The following is a 13,691-nucleotide window of genomic DNA, read 5'->3' as shown; positions in this document are numbered from 1 at the left end:
GTAAGTAGAAGCATATCAATATTACCATTGGTTTTAAGGGGCATTCTTTTTTTAGGGGGGAGGGAGGTTTTCTGGTAGTATGAAACAACTGGCCCCCACAGGTACAAAGTCAATGACCTGTTCCAAAATCAATGAGGAGAAGCAACACCTAATTTTACTGCATTTATTTATTTATTATGTATTTTAAAAATCCAGGTTTTTCTGCACCACACAGGTCTGGTTTGTACTCAGCACTAATTCAAACTCTGGTTTAGCTTGAATGAGGAAGTATGCTGGTGCACAGGGAGCAAATTGTCGCTGCTTTGCTCACCTGCTGCCACCATGCTATCAGGAGCGAAACCATGGTTTAGTTTAGCATTATGTCCAAGCCTGGGGTTATTAACAACCAATGTTTGTTTGTGGAGAGCAAACCACAAACCTTGGTTCGGACATAATGCTAAGCCAAATCTTGACTTTGTTGCTTTTGTGGCTTTGTGGCAGCAGTACAAGCAGGGAAGGAGCAAAGTAACCACAATGTTTTCCTTGTGTGCCAGCATGCTTCCCCATTCATGCTGAGCCATAGTTTGGTTTGTGTCATGTGCAAGTGAAGCCATACCATGATCACAGAGCAGTTTCCAACATGATATAATATAGCAACATGCAGCATTAAACGACATTAGTATGCATTAATTAATAAAACCAATCACTGATAAAACAAAGCAGTGCAGCCTCAGACAACTTTAACTAATTTAATCCAGTGTGCTGTAGTGGTTAGGAGCGGTAGACTCGTAATCTGGTGAACCGGGTTCACGTCTCCGCTCCTCCACATGCAGCTGCTGGGTGACCTTGGGCCAGTCACACTTCTCTTAAGTCTCTCAGCCCCACTCACCTCACAGAGTGTTTGTTGTGGGGGAGGAAGGGAAAGGAGAATGTTAGCCACTTTGAGACTCCTTAGGGTAGTGATAAAGCGGGATATCAAATCCAAAGTCGTCTTCTTCTTCTTGCAAACATGCAGGACGAAATAAAAAAGGTTGTATAGTACATTCCCAGGAGACTTAGATTGGTAAAAACACAGAAAGCTGATAAGGTGATGGTTTAGTGGAGCTGAAGCTAGAATGCTTCATAGAGAAAGCTTACTACTTCATAGAGAAAGCTTACTACTAAATTTAGTTTTCAAGGGAGTCTTGAAGTCATGATGGAGTGTCTTGACAAACAGAGAGAGGGATGCAGTGCTCACATGCATAAAACCTCCAGCCTCCAGCCAGACTAGTGATGCTTTACCATTTTTTTATTCTGACAATGACTTGGAGCTGAAAGATGATAGCACAAATAAGGCAGGATCTATGAATTATACTTACAAGCAGTAAGTACATCACATGATAGCTATAATTAAGTCTGCAATACTGTGCACATTCACCAGACTGTGAGTCTATTGAACAGAGTGAGACGTCCCTTCAGTGTAAACACACATAGGATTGCTCTGTTCATTAATTTGAATACGGTCTTATCTTCTGTGTTTCCTTTTGTGTCTGTCTTTTTTTTGTAACAGGGAGCAAGTAGAGGGTGAGTATGGACAGCTTTTCTTAATTGTATATCAGTGTAATTTTTTTGATATACCTTTCCAATGCATATTAGGGTTATATTTTTTTTTTAAAAAAAGCATCTCAGTTTTTAAAAAATGTACTCAGCATATATATAAATATTCAGAAGGCAGAATCCTAAGAGGATATCTGTTTCTATTATTCTTGTGATGGTTTCATACTGTGAAGGTCTCATAACTTAAGTCATTCATTTCTTCATACCAAATTCCTCCCCTTTCCCACCTGTAATCCATCATACACAAGCATTCTGAATTCTGGCTGACCATGAGCATAGGATCATGGTATCTCATTTTATAAAATTCTGACCAGTGTTGACCTTGCTTACATAGTCAATGCCCGTTTCACATGGTTGGATTTCCTGTTCCTTCAAATCATATCTATCCTCTCTCCTCCACCTCCTATTTTTGCTTTCTTGTCATGCAGCTGCTGCCATCTGTTGGTGACGGATTTGACAATCACAGAGCCCATAAATATGTCTCTATTTGTAGCTTATTCATTTCAAGATTATCTTGTTGCTGCTTGTTACCCTGTGGATGGCGTAAAAATGAATGAATTTTTTATTTTTATTAAACAAAAAACAAAACAAAAATGTTTGCAGACTGTCTCCAACCTATGCATTTTGAAAAGTTTTGCCTTTTTAAGATAACACCATTGTAGACTGGGGAACAAGTACTATGTAACTTTCTATCCTGTGTCTCTTTCCATTGTAGAAGATTACATAACCAAACATATTAGCTGTTTCAAAATATATGAATTTGTGCATTGTAGTTCATTGCTGTTCTCTGTATTTGTTCACGCTATCAGCATATGTTCCCTGTCAGAAAGCATCATACTATCAGTGCAGACTTTTGTTGTCTTGCAGTTGCATGTGGAAGCAAATTTTCTGCGCAGGGTGCTTGGTCATGTCTATGAAGCATATCTTCTTTTTGGACTGAAGACAGACGACTCTCTTTTTTAACAGTCTTTCCTCAAGCTGATGCCATTTAAGAGGAAGCTGACTCACAAAACTGTAAAGCTGGAATGGAACTGAAGATCACATAGCTGCAGATAAATAGTTCAGCCTTTTGAGGCAGCATCTTCTGGGAATGATTTAAGCACAGCATCTGTGGTCAAGAGGAGAGTGTTTGACCTGTCCTTGTTTTTGTCTGAAAAATGGCTTCTCCAATCTCCCCAACCTCTCCTGGTGACGCTCCAAGATCAGAAACAACCCTGCCAGGAGAAAATTTAGCTGAGTAGAAGCAGTTGTTGGGGGCACGGAGTGAGAAGAGGAGTCATCATTTTTTCCTCCCATACATGTGGCACTTTAAATTATCCCACTCCCCACTTCGTAGGATCTTGGCATGACCTGTATTATCATACATGGGCTGGGCTGCCATTATGTCTAGTTCTTTCCTAAATTGCACTGAGAAGCTGGTTTGATCTTCCCTGAGGATGACTTTCACAGCAGCAGCATGTCATATGACCACCGGTGGAGACCTCTTTAAAGTGGGTTGACACAGCAGCCACTTAGCTGGATGGTGCCAGCTTGCTGTACAAGATTGCCTGGCTCCCACCATGAGGTTTCTAGTGCCCGAGACTGCTGAAAGATGCCACTGTGAATATTTCGTAGGGGCTGATCTACAAGGTGAGCCAGTGCAAGAAATACTGGCCACTGCATGGAGCACTTCCAAGGCGGAGGTAATTTTGCGAGCAGCCTCCACATTGTGGCTGTGTCATGTGGAATTGCTCCAAAAGCAAAAGGCAGAATTTTGTGCATTGCTTACTCATTCCACTACCAAATGTGAGCAGGGCTGCTGAATAGTATATTCCATATTGGAAATGTGCATTGGATATGAAATATGTTCAGTAAAATTAATCCAGATTTTTGCAGCAGTAACACTAAATATCTTGATTCAAAACCTTTCACTGATTTTAGCAACCTCTAGTTATACATTAATGAAACAGGAACATTTAATGGAGGAAATTGCATTGTCATTTTACTATCTATTGAGGCTTATTGACCAATACCATAGCTATCCGATATAAACAGAATCAGAAAAAAAAAATATTACAGCTGTAATTCACTCTAAGATTGAAATACAACCCTCTCCAGCGTTTACTTGTTGGTATTAAATTAGCGGATTCTGAAGCTACCATTCCACCTACAAGAGATCACCAGAGTGAATCAGAGCAGGCAGTGAGCTACCTTTGACTGCTTGTGCGAACTACACAACAGTATCCTATAGAAATCATTTGGAGGGAAGAATTACTCCTGCTGAAAGTTCCTTTATGCAATATGCCCTTCCTTTGCAGAAGTGCAATGGAATCTCAATCAAAATTTTACATTGGGACATGCTACGTCTATTAGAACAATATAATTTACTCATGCCAACTCAGTTGAAATCTCTTATTCTTGAAAGGAAACAATGGCCAGTTCATTATTTTTTTGTACTTGATTAGCTCCAGACTTTAGACCGAGAAGAACCATGGAAATAGGTTTGGGTGTTTTGTTTTGGCTTTTTATAAATAAAGGGTGTTTTTTATTTTCAGTGAGTTTTTATCTTTTGTGTCGGTCCTTGTGGTCCATGTATTGCAATTGCTATGCTTTTTTGTTGATTCTGTTGCTTTTCTCGTTTTCTTTCTTTCTTTCATCTCAATGCAGAGGAATACGAAGAAGAAGGTAACCAAAACCTGGAATGTGCCTTCTCTCTCCTGGATGATCCCTTGATCTTCAGCTCTTTAGCTGCCTGTCATTCACCCATCTCTTTGTTATTGTCTGCTAAAGATGATCTGAAATGCTAGGTGAATGACCAGCCCAGTGACTTTAGAATCAAAACTGGAGGCCATTTCACAAGGCCAAAGGGGAGATCTTGACAGCCACCAGATTAAATGCATATTACACAGCTAGCCTTTAACCCAAGCAATTATATGATTGCTCAGTTGTGCATCTTGCTGAATTCCCTTTCTGGCCCTCATAATTAGATTTGAATTTGTGGTGGCAGAAACTCCTATTATAATATTTAAATTCCCAAACAAACTGTCATCAGCACAATAAGTTAAATGTGCAGGTTGATAATATAAAATTGGGAAATGTACATCATCTTTAGCTGACTACAGGTTTGACAAGTTACAGTAGTGTATATTGATACAGGCACGTTTTGAAGATGGAGTGAAGAAGATTCCCTTTCACACAGTTCCATTAGTGCTGAACTTATTGTTTGTACTGCAGACTCTTGGCAGTGACGGGGTCTTCAGAAAAGCTTACAGGATCAAAGTGTTGAGTGAGACCACACATTATCTAGCCTATTAGTTACTTGGATGTGGAAGTGCTAATACATTTTTCTAGTGCAAGAGTCTTCTTTGTTTTGCTGTACTCCATATCAGGATACCCCTCAAATATTTTGAAACAGGCTACTTAGGACTCAGCTACATTGGCAAAGAAAAAGCACTTTATATGCGTTGCATATGCCTTTTAACACTGTGACACCAGATGGTGCTGTTCCATTTTTGCCAACCCGATTTCTCACAAAGTTTACAACGCATTTAACTGAAACGCTTCTTTGATGTGTTTAGATCCAGCCTTACAATCCCTTGGCATTTGATGATAAAACTTTGCTCTCAGGTTATAAAGGGAGAGAGAGAAACCAGCCTGGAAGAATATTGATTTTGTGGTTGTTGTTCAGTGATATATAAAGGATTTGTTTTATTTTAAAGCATTTCTAAACTGCTTAATATTTAAACATAAAAAGAGTAGAGTGATTGAATAAAGCAGGAATCTAGTAATACCAAGGACCAGTTGTATAGATCAGGGAAACCGTGGGCAAGCAGAGATGCCTTTACAATATGGATTTCTTCTCCCACCAGGAAACAGAGGCCTGCCCCCATGGGGTTGGGTTGTGTGTGTTAGTCAGACCTTCTGGGCTAGCCTGCTCTCCCATGTACCGCAGTCATTTCCTTCCTATATGCATGTGATACTGTGGATAGCCTGGTTCAGTTGTTAACACTTTTAGTTGTACCAGAAGAGAATGCTGGGATTGGAGCAGGAATGCCATGGTGTTAAAAATGCAGGGCAGTGTAGCCCTTGAGGCTCTGGATATACTAACATGTCTAGTGTTGGGGGGGGGAGACTATGGAAGACTGGAAGACTATGAGCAACCGACTCCAACACAGAAACTCCATAAAATCACAATTGGAGGCTTAAGGCTAAATGTATTATTCTTAGCTCCTGAGTACAATGCTGCTGAGGAGAAGTTCATTTCCTTATTGAAACAACTTTTAAGCCAGTACCCTAATTGAAAAGCAAAGAAAAAAACAGTGCTTTCCTTAGGGTTATTGTGAATGAAGGTCCTTTTCAAACTCCATCTTCAGCCACTTGTCAAACCTAACAAAGAAATAGTCAAGGGTGCTAACCTAATACAGGCAGCTTCTTCTGGGAAAAATGAATTTCCTTTTCTTCTTTCCTTCCTCCTTCTTTTCCTATGTTCCTTCCTTTCTGTTGGACAGGGGGAAACCCCACATTGATTTCAGTGTGTGATTGCTACGCTTGGTGTTTCTCTTCTCTTTAAACAGCATGCTCCCCTCTCTCCTGAATTATGTTTTTCTGGTTTCTGAATTGACCATCTTTGTTTGATCTGTAACTGTCTTCTTCTGTTTGCTTCCTGTTTTGTACATTCTCTTTTTTTTCTAACCACTTATTTCTCCAGCAGTAGTTCACAAAAATAGTTTCTAAAGGGTTTGGGCCGGTATCTTAATGTTATTATCTTGTTTGTCTTTGCCTCTTGTTCCCATGCTGTCTCCTATCAGAGGAAGCACAAGAAGAAGGTATGTGTGTGCGTATGTGTGTGGTGTTGCCCTCTGGATTTCTCTCTCTTCCTTTTCAGAAGAGTGGTTTGTCTGCACAAAGGAATCCTAGGGTGGCAGAAGAAAAAGAACAAGATAAAAGAGAATATTAACTCCAAAGGCTTGATTCCATGGCATCAATGTGGGTGGGTGGGGGAGTTGATGAAACTGCGTTCATGACAACTCAGTTTTGAATCCCCTATACACTAAAAGAAGCGTTATTTGTTTGTTGTTCATGGTAAATAACAGAATTGGTTGCATTTTTTTCAAACTTCTATCCCCCCCCCCAGAATAAGACTCTGCCATAGCATCCCTCTTTGGAGAAATATAGTCATTTTTGGTTCATTTTCTCCACAAATTGCAGGATTTGAAATGTGACATATTATATAAATAACCTCTGTCTAACAAAATATGGGATTTTAGGATTCAACCTAACTCTGATCTATATGCATGCTTTAAAAACAAAGAAAGCCAAAAACTGCCCATATTCTTACTATCCAAGTAACATTTCAAACCACTGCTCAATATGTTGTGTCCATTCAATGTGTATGTGATTCATTTTTCCCTGCTTGACTTGCAATATTGTTATTTCTAACTTTACCCCTACGACCTCATGTTCTTCACACAGTTTGGGCGGGCTGATTCATTTTTATTGTTTAACTCTTTTTTCTTTCTTTTGCTGTTTCCTTCTCTTTTTTCTATTCTTCCTCCAGAAGAAGCTCAGGAAGAAGGTATGTGTTGAGGCATCTCGGTTCTGACCATTTAAATAGAAGTTGGAGCACTGCATTTCTTAAGGCTGTGGAAGGGAAGGTGTAATTATAGTACTGTCCTTGCTAACTGAATGCAAAAGGGCACTGACTATAGGCACTGACTATATCTAAATAGACCCTTCGAAAAATGTACAGCCACTGACACGCCCTAAGCCATCTGTGCATGGTGCTTGATTTTCTATTGACTTCAGCTGAATTACCTATGGGATAAGAGACTGGGTAGTTGGAATGAATGGGATATTATGTAGGTGGCTCAGACTTCCATTCCACAGCCCTGCCTTGGAGCAAGCAACTATATCCTTTGGTGTGTGTTGCTGCTAATTCCAATATAATGGCTTCTCTCCTACCCTCACAGAGAAATTAAGGCAGAAGAATACAATTGGGAAAACATTGCATTGGAATTCAAAATCCACATCTGCTTTTCTTTCTAGCACAACAGCTTCCATATGTGCTTATGGGGTGAAAATATGTAGTCAAAATCAACTCTTAAAAGTTGGTATTATTTATTAGTATTAATAAGGCAAGATTTAGGATTAGCTGCTTGATGAAAGCCCACATGAGCCTTCAGCAAAATGCAGCCCAAACATTGAACTCATAAATATAAACTCATACAGATGACCAAATTAGCCTGACATGAGATTAGTTGCCTGGCGTAGCTTCCTTCCTTCAATGAAGGAAGACTTTACCACAATTCTGTGCAGATATGAGGGGGGAAATGTGGTGAAATTGACAAACGTTCTACCCTAATCTACAGAACTCGCTGTTGAATTTGCCCTGCTGTGTTGCTTAATATCACCCTATACTTGTGTAAGATACGTTCTGTCTGCTTGAGTACATATACGCCTTTAATTCAGCTCCAAAGCTTTAGTTTGGCTCTTTAAAGAAAAGTAAGGAACAGTTATCTGCTTTTAATGCCCTCTTGAGACTTGATGTCTGCAGCCATGATTCAATTCAGGATTTAGTGGAATAGAGAGCAAATTTGTTTCCGCGCTCCTGCTTCTTCCTGAATTGACAATGCATTGCACTGGCCTCAGGCTGATCCACCCATTACCCAGAAGTCTGTGCTGCAGTCCCATGCTGAAGAATTCATACAATAGACAAGCATGGCAAGATGTGAATGCATATTCCCAACATGTGCCTGCCTGTTGACAACAGCAGCACTGGCACTAGCTTGCCTCACATAGTTCCACAACAGGTTTTTGAGCACCGGTTCTTCATGGCCTTCTTCGTCCTGCCCTGTTTAAATGACTGAAAGGGTCAGAAGCAACCTAAACTTTGTGCTGTTTTGGCCCTGTAAGCATATTCAGGGCTTAACCACATGTGGTGCTAACAATGTGATTAGGAATAAAATTGAGAAACCGTATTGCCTCCTAGTACTTGCTATTAGTGAATGAAACCAGTGCGTCTACTATCTGCTGGCGAGGCTCAAGGGAGAAATATGCACATGACATCTTTCTGGCTGGGAGCTGCAGCATGCAAGCAAACCATAGGTAGTGTTTCTAGAATTCTAGAATAGGCAGGTAGCTTTCCTTGCTGGGGATACAAAGGAGCCGACTGGAAATCCAGTTGTGCCTATTTTGCTTGCCATATTGATGCCACTACAGTCCTCCATGCCATCTGCAAGGACAAAGTATGTGGTGACAGAGAATGGCACAGGCCGAGGCACACTTTGATTGTGGGGCTGGGTGGTCTCTGTGAGTTTGTTCCTGAAGTATGTAGATGTGCCCCAGAAGGAAAGGAACAGCTTCATAAACAAAGTGGTTCTTGGCTTACAATTCATTTGCAGTCTGAACTCTTTACATTTCCTATTCCGCATTTGCATGAGCTGCATTTGTCTATGTGCATTTCACCATCCCTGTCTTAACTGCATTAATTTGCTTTCCTATAATGAGCTGACTTACTTATCAACACTGTCTTGAATTACTTTAAGCCTCTTGTAATCATGTTGTCCTTTTTCTAATATTCTTGTTTTCTATTGCCTCAATCTTGTTCCATGATACTTCCCACCTGGTGAAGTTCATGAACCAGGTATGTGACTTGACTTCTGAATTCTTCTCTTTCCATCTCATATCAGTGTGTGCAAGAATTTGAAAGTGATGGAAGAGAACAGGAGAGCAACACATTACCTTAATATCTATGTTGGTTTCCCTGGAGACAATCTCTCTTTCCCTCTATCTCATTTTCATTAACAAACGGTGATATTTATTGTGCAGTGAAACCTTGTCATATAGAACAGACACTCAGCATATATGATCTAGAGCAGGGGTCAGCAACCTTTTTCAGCAGGGGGCTGGTCCACTGTCCCTCAGACCTTGTGGGGGGCTGGACTATATTTTTGGGGTGGGGGGAATGAACAAATTCCTATACTCTGCAAATAACTCAGAGATGCATTTTAAATAAAAGGACACATTCAACTCATGTAAAAACACGCTGATTCCTGGGCTGTCCGCGGGCCGGATTTAGAAGGTGATTGGGCCGGATCCGGCCCCCAGGCCTTAGTTTGCCTACCCATGATTAAGGGCAGTGGTTCTCAACCTGTGGGTCCCCAGATGTTGTTGGACTACAACTCCCATCATCCCTGAACTCTGGCCTTGCTACCTAAAGGTGATGGGAGTTGTAGTTCAACAACATCTGGGGACCCACAGGTTAAGAAAGGCTGATCCAGGGTTTATCTATTGACTGCAGTGCTCTTGTGGATATAAGCCAACTGAGACTGCTAAGAACACGGTGCAGCACAGGATTACTAGCTGCACAACACTTTAGACATTCCCAGGGAAATACCTTTATATAGTATTTGGTTAGTGTACCCATCTCTATGATCCAAGCATTCCCCTAATTGCTAGCCTTCCTTCATATTTTTATAGGACTACCTTTTGCCTTTCCCTACACATGTTCCAAAAGACTGGGAAAATTAAAATGCCCTCTTTAGTCTACTTTCTTTTCATTCCCTGGATAAGCTGTAGGATATAAGTTTGCTCACACTGTCCACCAGTAGCTGATGGACTTTGGTGGAACCCTTCATAGACAACTAGAAGCAGGTCTGAGGTCATTGGGGGGGGCAAGTGGGGAGGTGGGAGGCTGAGAGAATCATCACAGGAGCTGCTGAAGCCCCTTCAAAGTACAAAGGGGCAGGCTATCTTGTCCTCTTCTCCTGCAACTTTGCCCAGCACTTCCACATGCTTGCCTCTCTAAAAAAAGGTGAGAACTTATGTAAAGTCCAGTCCAGATGACACAAGTAATTCATCGCTGACATCCTTAAAAAAAACCGTATAGTTTATCTGATTCTTAAGGGCTTCGGTTTTCTGAAGCACTTGGCAAAATAAAATAAAATAATTGCTCTTCCACAGATGAAGTTCACAACAGACATGAATCCTTGTGCGTTATGAATAGTGCATTTGTGTTTTTTTTAATAATTGGAAAACCATGTCATGTTTATTAAATTGTGAGCCTGCAGGCAGGGATCTGCTTGTTTTTATAACTGTACAATGGCTAGTATAGTATAGGCATTTTTATAAATATTAAATAGTTGTGTGTTTTTACACCTAACAATAGCAGGTGTACTATGGTTAGATTCACACATGCCACACAGACACACAGACACAACAGCCATGGTCCATATCAGAAGGATATATAGCTTTTAGGAAGTGCTGCTTCCTATGTTACTTTTCTGAAATGGAGAAATACGATCCATGCTCAGAAAAGCAACATGTAAAGTGATCCTCAATTCCATGTATGCAGACAATATGTGCATATTTCATATTCCACATGTGCAAATCACCATAGGGTGATATCCAACTAAGCCACGTTCAGAGCAGACCCATTAAAAACAATGGCTTAAGTGCATTGATTTCATTCGGTCTGTTCTGAGTATGACTAGCTGGCTATCATCCCTATGTATTTAAGAAAAGTACAAATAGATTCCAAGGGTTTCTATTCACATTTGTAAATCAACTTAGGCTGCAATCCTATACCTACCTACCTACCTACCTGGGAGTAAGCTCAATTGAACTCAATGGGGCTTACTTCTGAGTAAGCATGTACAGGACTGCACTGTTTAATATTATACAAGAGACCCCATGTTAATTTGCCTGTCTCTCCACCTCTTTTCCTTCTTTTCCCATTCATGTTTGTCTCCTTTTTTATTTTAAACAGGTCATTAATTTGTGTTCCCCTTTAATCCCCTTTAATCAATTACTTATTTCAACCTTGACTTGCAAGAGTCAAAGGTTGCAGTCACCCTGTATTTATTACTTGTCTTGTCTTCCTTTTTCTCTAATGGCACGCCCCACCTCACGAAGTCCATGAACCAGGTATGTGACATGACTTCTGAATTCCACTGATTATCTGAAAGGGTGATGTGTACAGGAATTCAAAGGTGGAGCAAGGAAACAAGAGATAACAGTTTCAATAACTCTTAACACTTGCTTGATTTTAATTTCTTTTCCTGCAACCTTCTTGATCGAAAGTAATGCATTTTCCCATCCTTCACTTGTAAGTATCTGGGAGAAAGAAAACATTTGCAGGCGCTTGAAATAGAAAAGGCAGAAAAGACATAGGGTTTTCTTAAATGGGCAGCTAGTGGGGGCAGAATCAGGGAAGATCTGAGTCCTCTTCACGCATTATGATGAGCACAGGTAGAGGGGGGAGCAGGATCCCACCCACTGTCTTTCCTTCAATACAACACACAACTAACTTAAGTCCCACGGATTTAATCTAAGTCTGGATCCAACCTATTGGCCATTTCACAAGTCATGCTGAAAGTGCTCCTCCCTCAACACGTTTTCATTGTAATGGGTGAAGAGAGCTAGAGACTAGAGTTCCTTTTAAATGGCTTCAGTTTATTAAACTGTAATGACTTTGTGTAGACAAAAGCTACTATGGATAAGCTGCTGTATTCATGAGTGAATATTCTTTGTAAAAGGGCATGGTCGCAAAGATCCATTTTTTGGTTTTGGAATTCTGCATGTATAGCTTTGTTCTCCCCAGAGATGCAGATGGAATCAGAGTTGGTTTCCATCTTTGGGAGTGGAATGGAAGCCACTGATGTGCAAAGAACCTAACCACATGACAGATCAAATTTATTCTTGTAACAAGAATAGATTTAAATTGAACCTTTCCTAGATAACCATGGAACTTCCTTGCTTACTCATATTCTTGCACGCCTAGGTACTAAAATGTTACAATGAAGATCATAGCTACCCTGAAATTGACTGCAGCTTTTTCTTACTATTCAAAATATGAAAATTCACCATGGTGCAAATTGCCATGAAGAAAGCATGCAGATGCAAATTTCGGACCATACATGTGGTTCTAAAATGGGCTGATGAGACTACCCAGAAACAGAAATAAGTGTGCTCATTTCTGGTTTTGTGGAGATGATCCCATGCAAGCTCTTTAGAACTGCTGCACTCCAGATGAATGGGATGATACCTGCATTTCTTCTGGATCAGCCAAGAAAACATTTTTTTGTAAAGCATAATGGTGAACTCCTCTTGGCCCCGGCTATGCTGACAAGTGAATGACAAAACGTGTGGCATTTTTCTATGTGCCTTTTTATCTGGTATTTGCCATTCACCTTCATTGATTCCCCAGTGGGCTGCTTTCATGTGATTTTTTCAATGTTATTAATTTTCTTTCCCTCTACTCCCCTCCCCCTCCCCCACCCCTCTTGAAGCTCATAGAAGCGCCCAAAGACCTTGTAATAACATGTTCCTCTTGTTTCCATTCTCTCGCTGTCCATTACATCTTGTTCCATGACACTTCTCCCCTGATGAAGTTCATGAGCCAGGTATGCGACACGACTTCCACATTCGTATGTTGATTCTGATATGTTCACAGAATGTACATAATGTCTTTGAATGGGATGTTGGAAGAGAAGAAACAAGATAAAAAAGATTAACAAACTGTCACTTACAGACTAGTGGGTTGTTTTTTGAATGCTCCACACTTATACGAGCAATAACCTAGTTTTTCCCTCCCTCCCCACATTCCTACAGCTTCCCTCAGTGCCTCTTCTGCACTAGATGTTTATATTTAACCAGTATTCTTCTATTCCCTTTTACCCATTCCTTGATCACCTGATGAAGCTCAAGAGTGCTTACATGCATATTCTTTCTTCCTTTATTCTCTCCTTCCCATCACTGCTTGCTTCCACTTTGACACCTCCGGCAGAAGTCCAAGAAGGTATGTGCTTTCCACTTAAGGAACTGTTTGTCTTCCTTTTCTCCTCTAGGGCGGTGCAGAATAGCGTTTGAAGCTTTGCAGCGCAATCTGATGCATGTTTACTTGGAAGTAAGGGTGCTGTCAGACGGTTGCTATTTTTTGGTGGGATTCAGTCAAATTCAGGCTGCAAAACTGTAGTTGATTGGAAGGTCTTGCGCAATGAACATGCTTCTCCAAAAGATCAGATTTATGGTTATAAGCAATGGCACGGGACAGTGCACTGAGAAGTGTGGGATGACACTTGCTTTGACGTAAGGTCATCTCATCTGCCTGGCAACAAATTCTACGGGAATGATGGTTA

The 13,691-nt window shown here is 40.6% G+C and overlaps 1 protein-coding gene across 14 annotated transcripts in view; it reads left to right on the top strand.

Moving 5' to 3' along the window:
- Positions 1-13,691, top strand: part of TNNT3 (troponin T3, fast skeletal type) — a 42,083-nt gene that overhangs the window by 10,865 nt on the left and 17,527 nt on the right. For 2 of the 14 annotated variants that reach the window (XM_053393962.1, XM_053393953.1), the window contains exon 1: positions 13,234-13,351. In XM_053393962.1, the coding sequence (XP_053249937.1) occupies positions 13,249-13,351 (103 nt within the window). In that variant the 5' untranslated portion in view covers positions 13,234-13,248. Of the gene's footprint in view, positions 1-1,528; positions 1,543-4,221; positions 4,240-6,362; positions 6,381-7,111; positions 7,130-11,466; positions 11,479-12,944; positions 12,957-13,233; positions 13,352-13,691 lie in introns of those variants that run through there. The other 12 variants (XM_053393971.1, XM_053393979.1, XM_053393996.1 and 9 more) reach the window with 12 other exon arrangements.

The sequence above is a fragment of the Podarcis raffonei genome, chromosome 1, assembly GCF_027172205.1.
Source record: "Podarcis raffonei isolate rPodRaf1 chromosome 1, rPodRaf1.pri, whole genome shotgun sequence".
In the NCBI taxonomy this organism is placed as follows: Eukaryota; Metazoa; Chordata; class Lepidosauria; order Squamata; family Lacertidae; genus Podarcis; species Podarcis raffonei.
The sequence above is the reverse complement of the archived record's forward strand: the minus strand, read 5'-3'. Positions and strand labels throughout refer to the sequence as shown.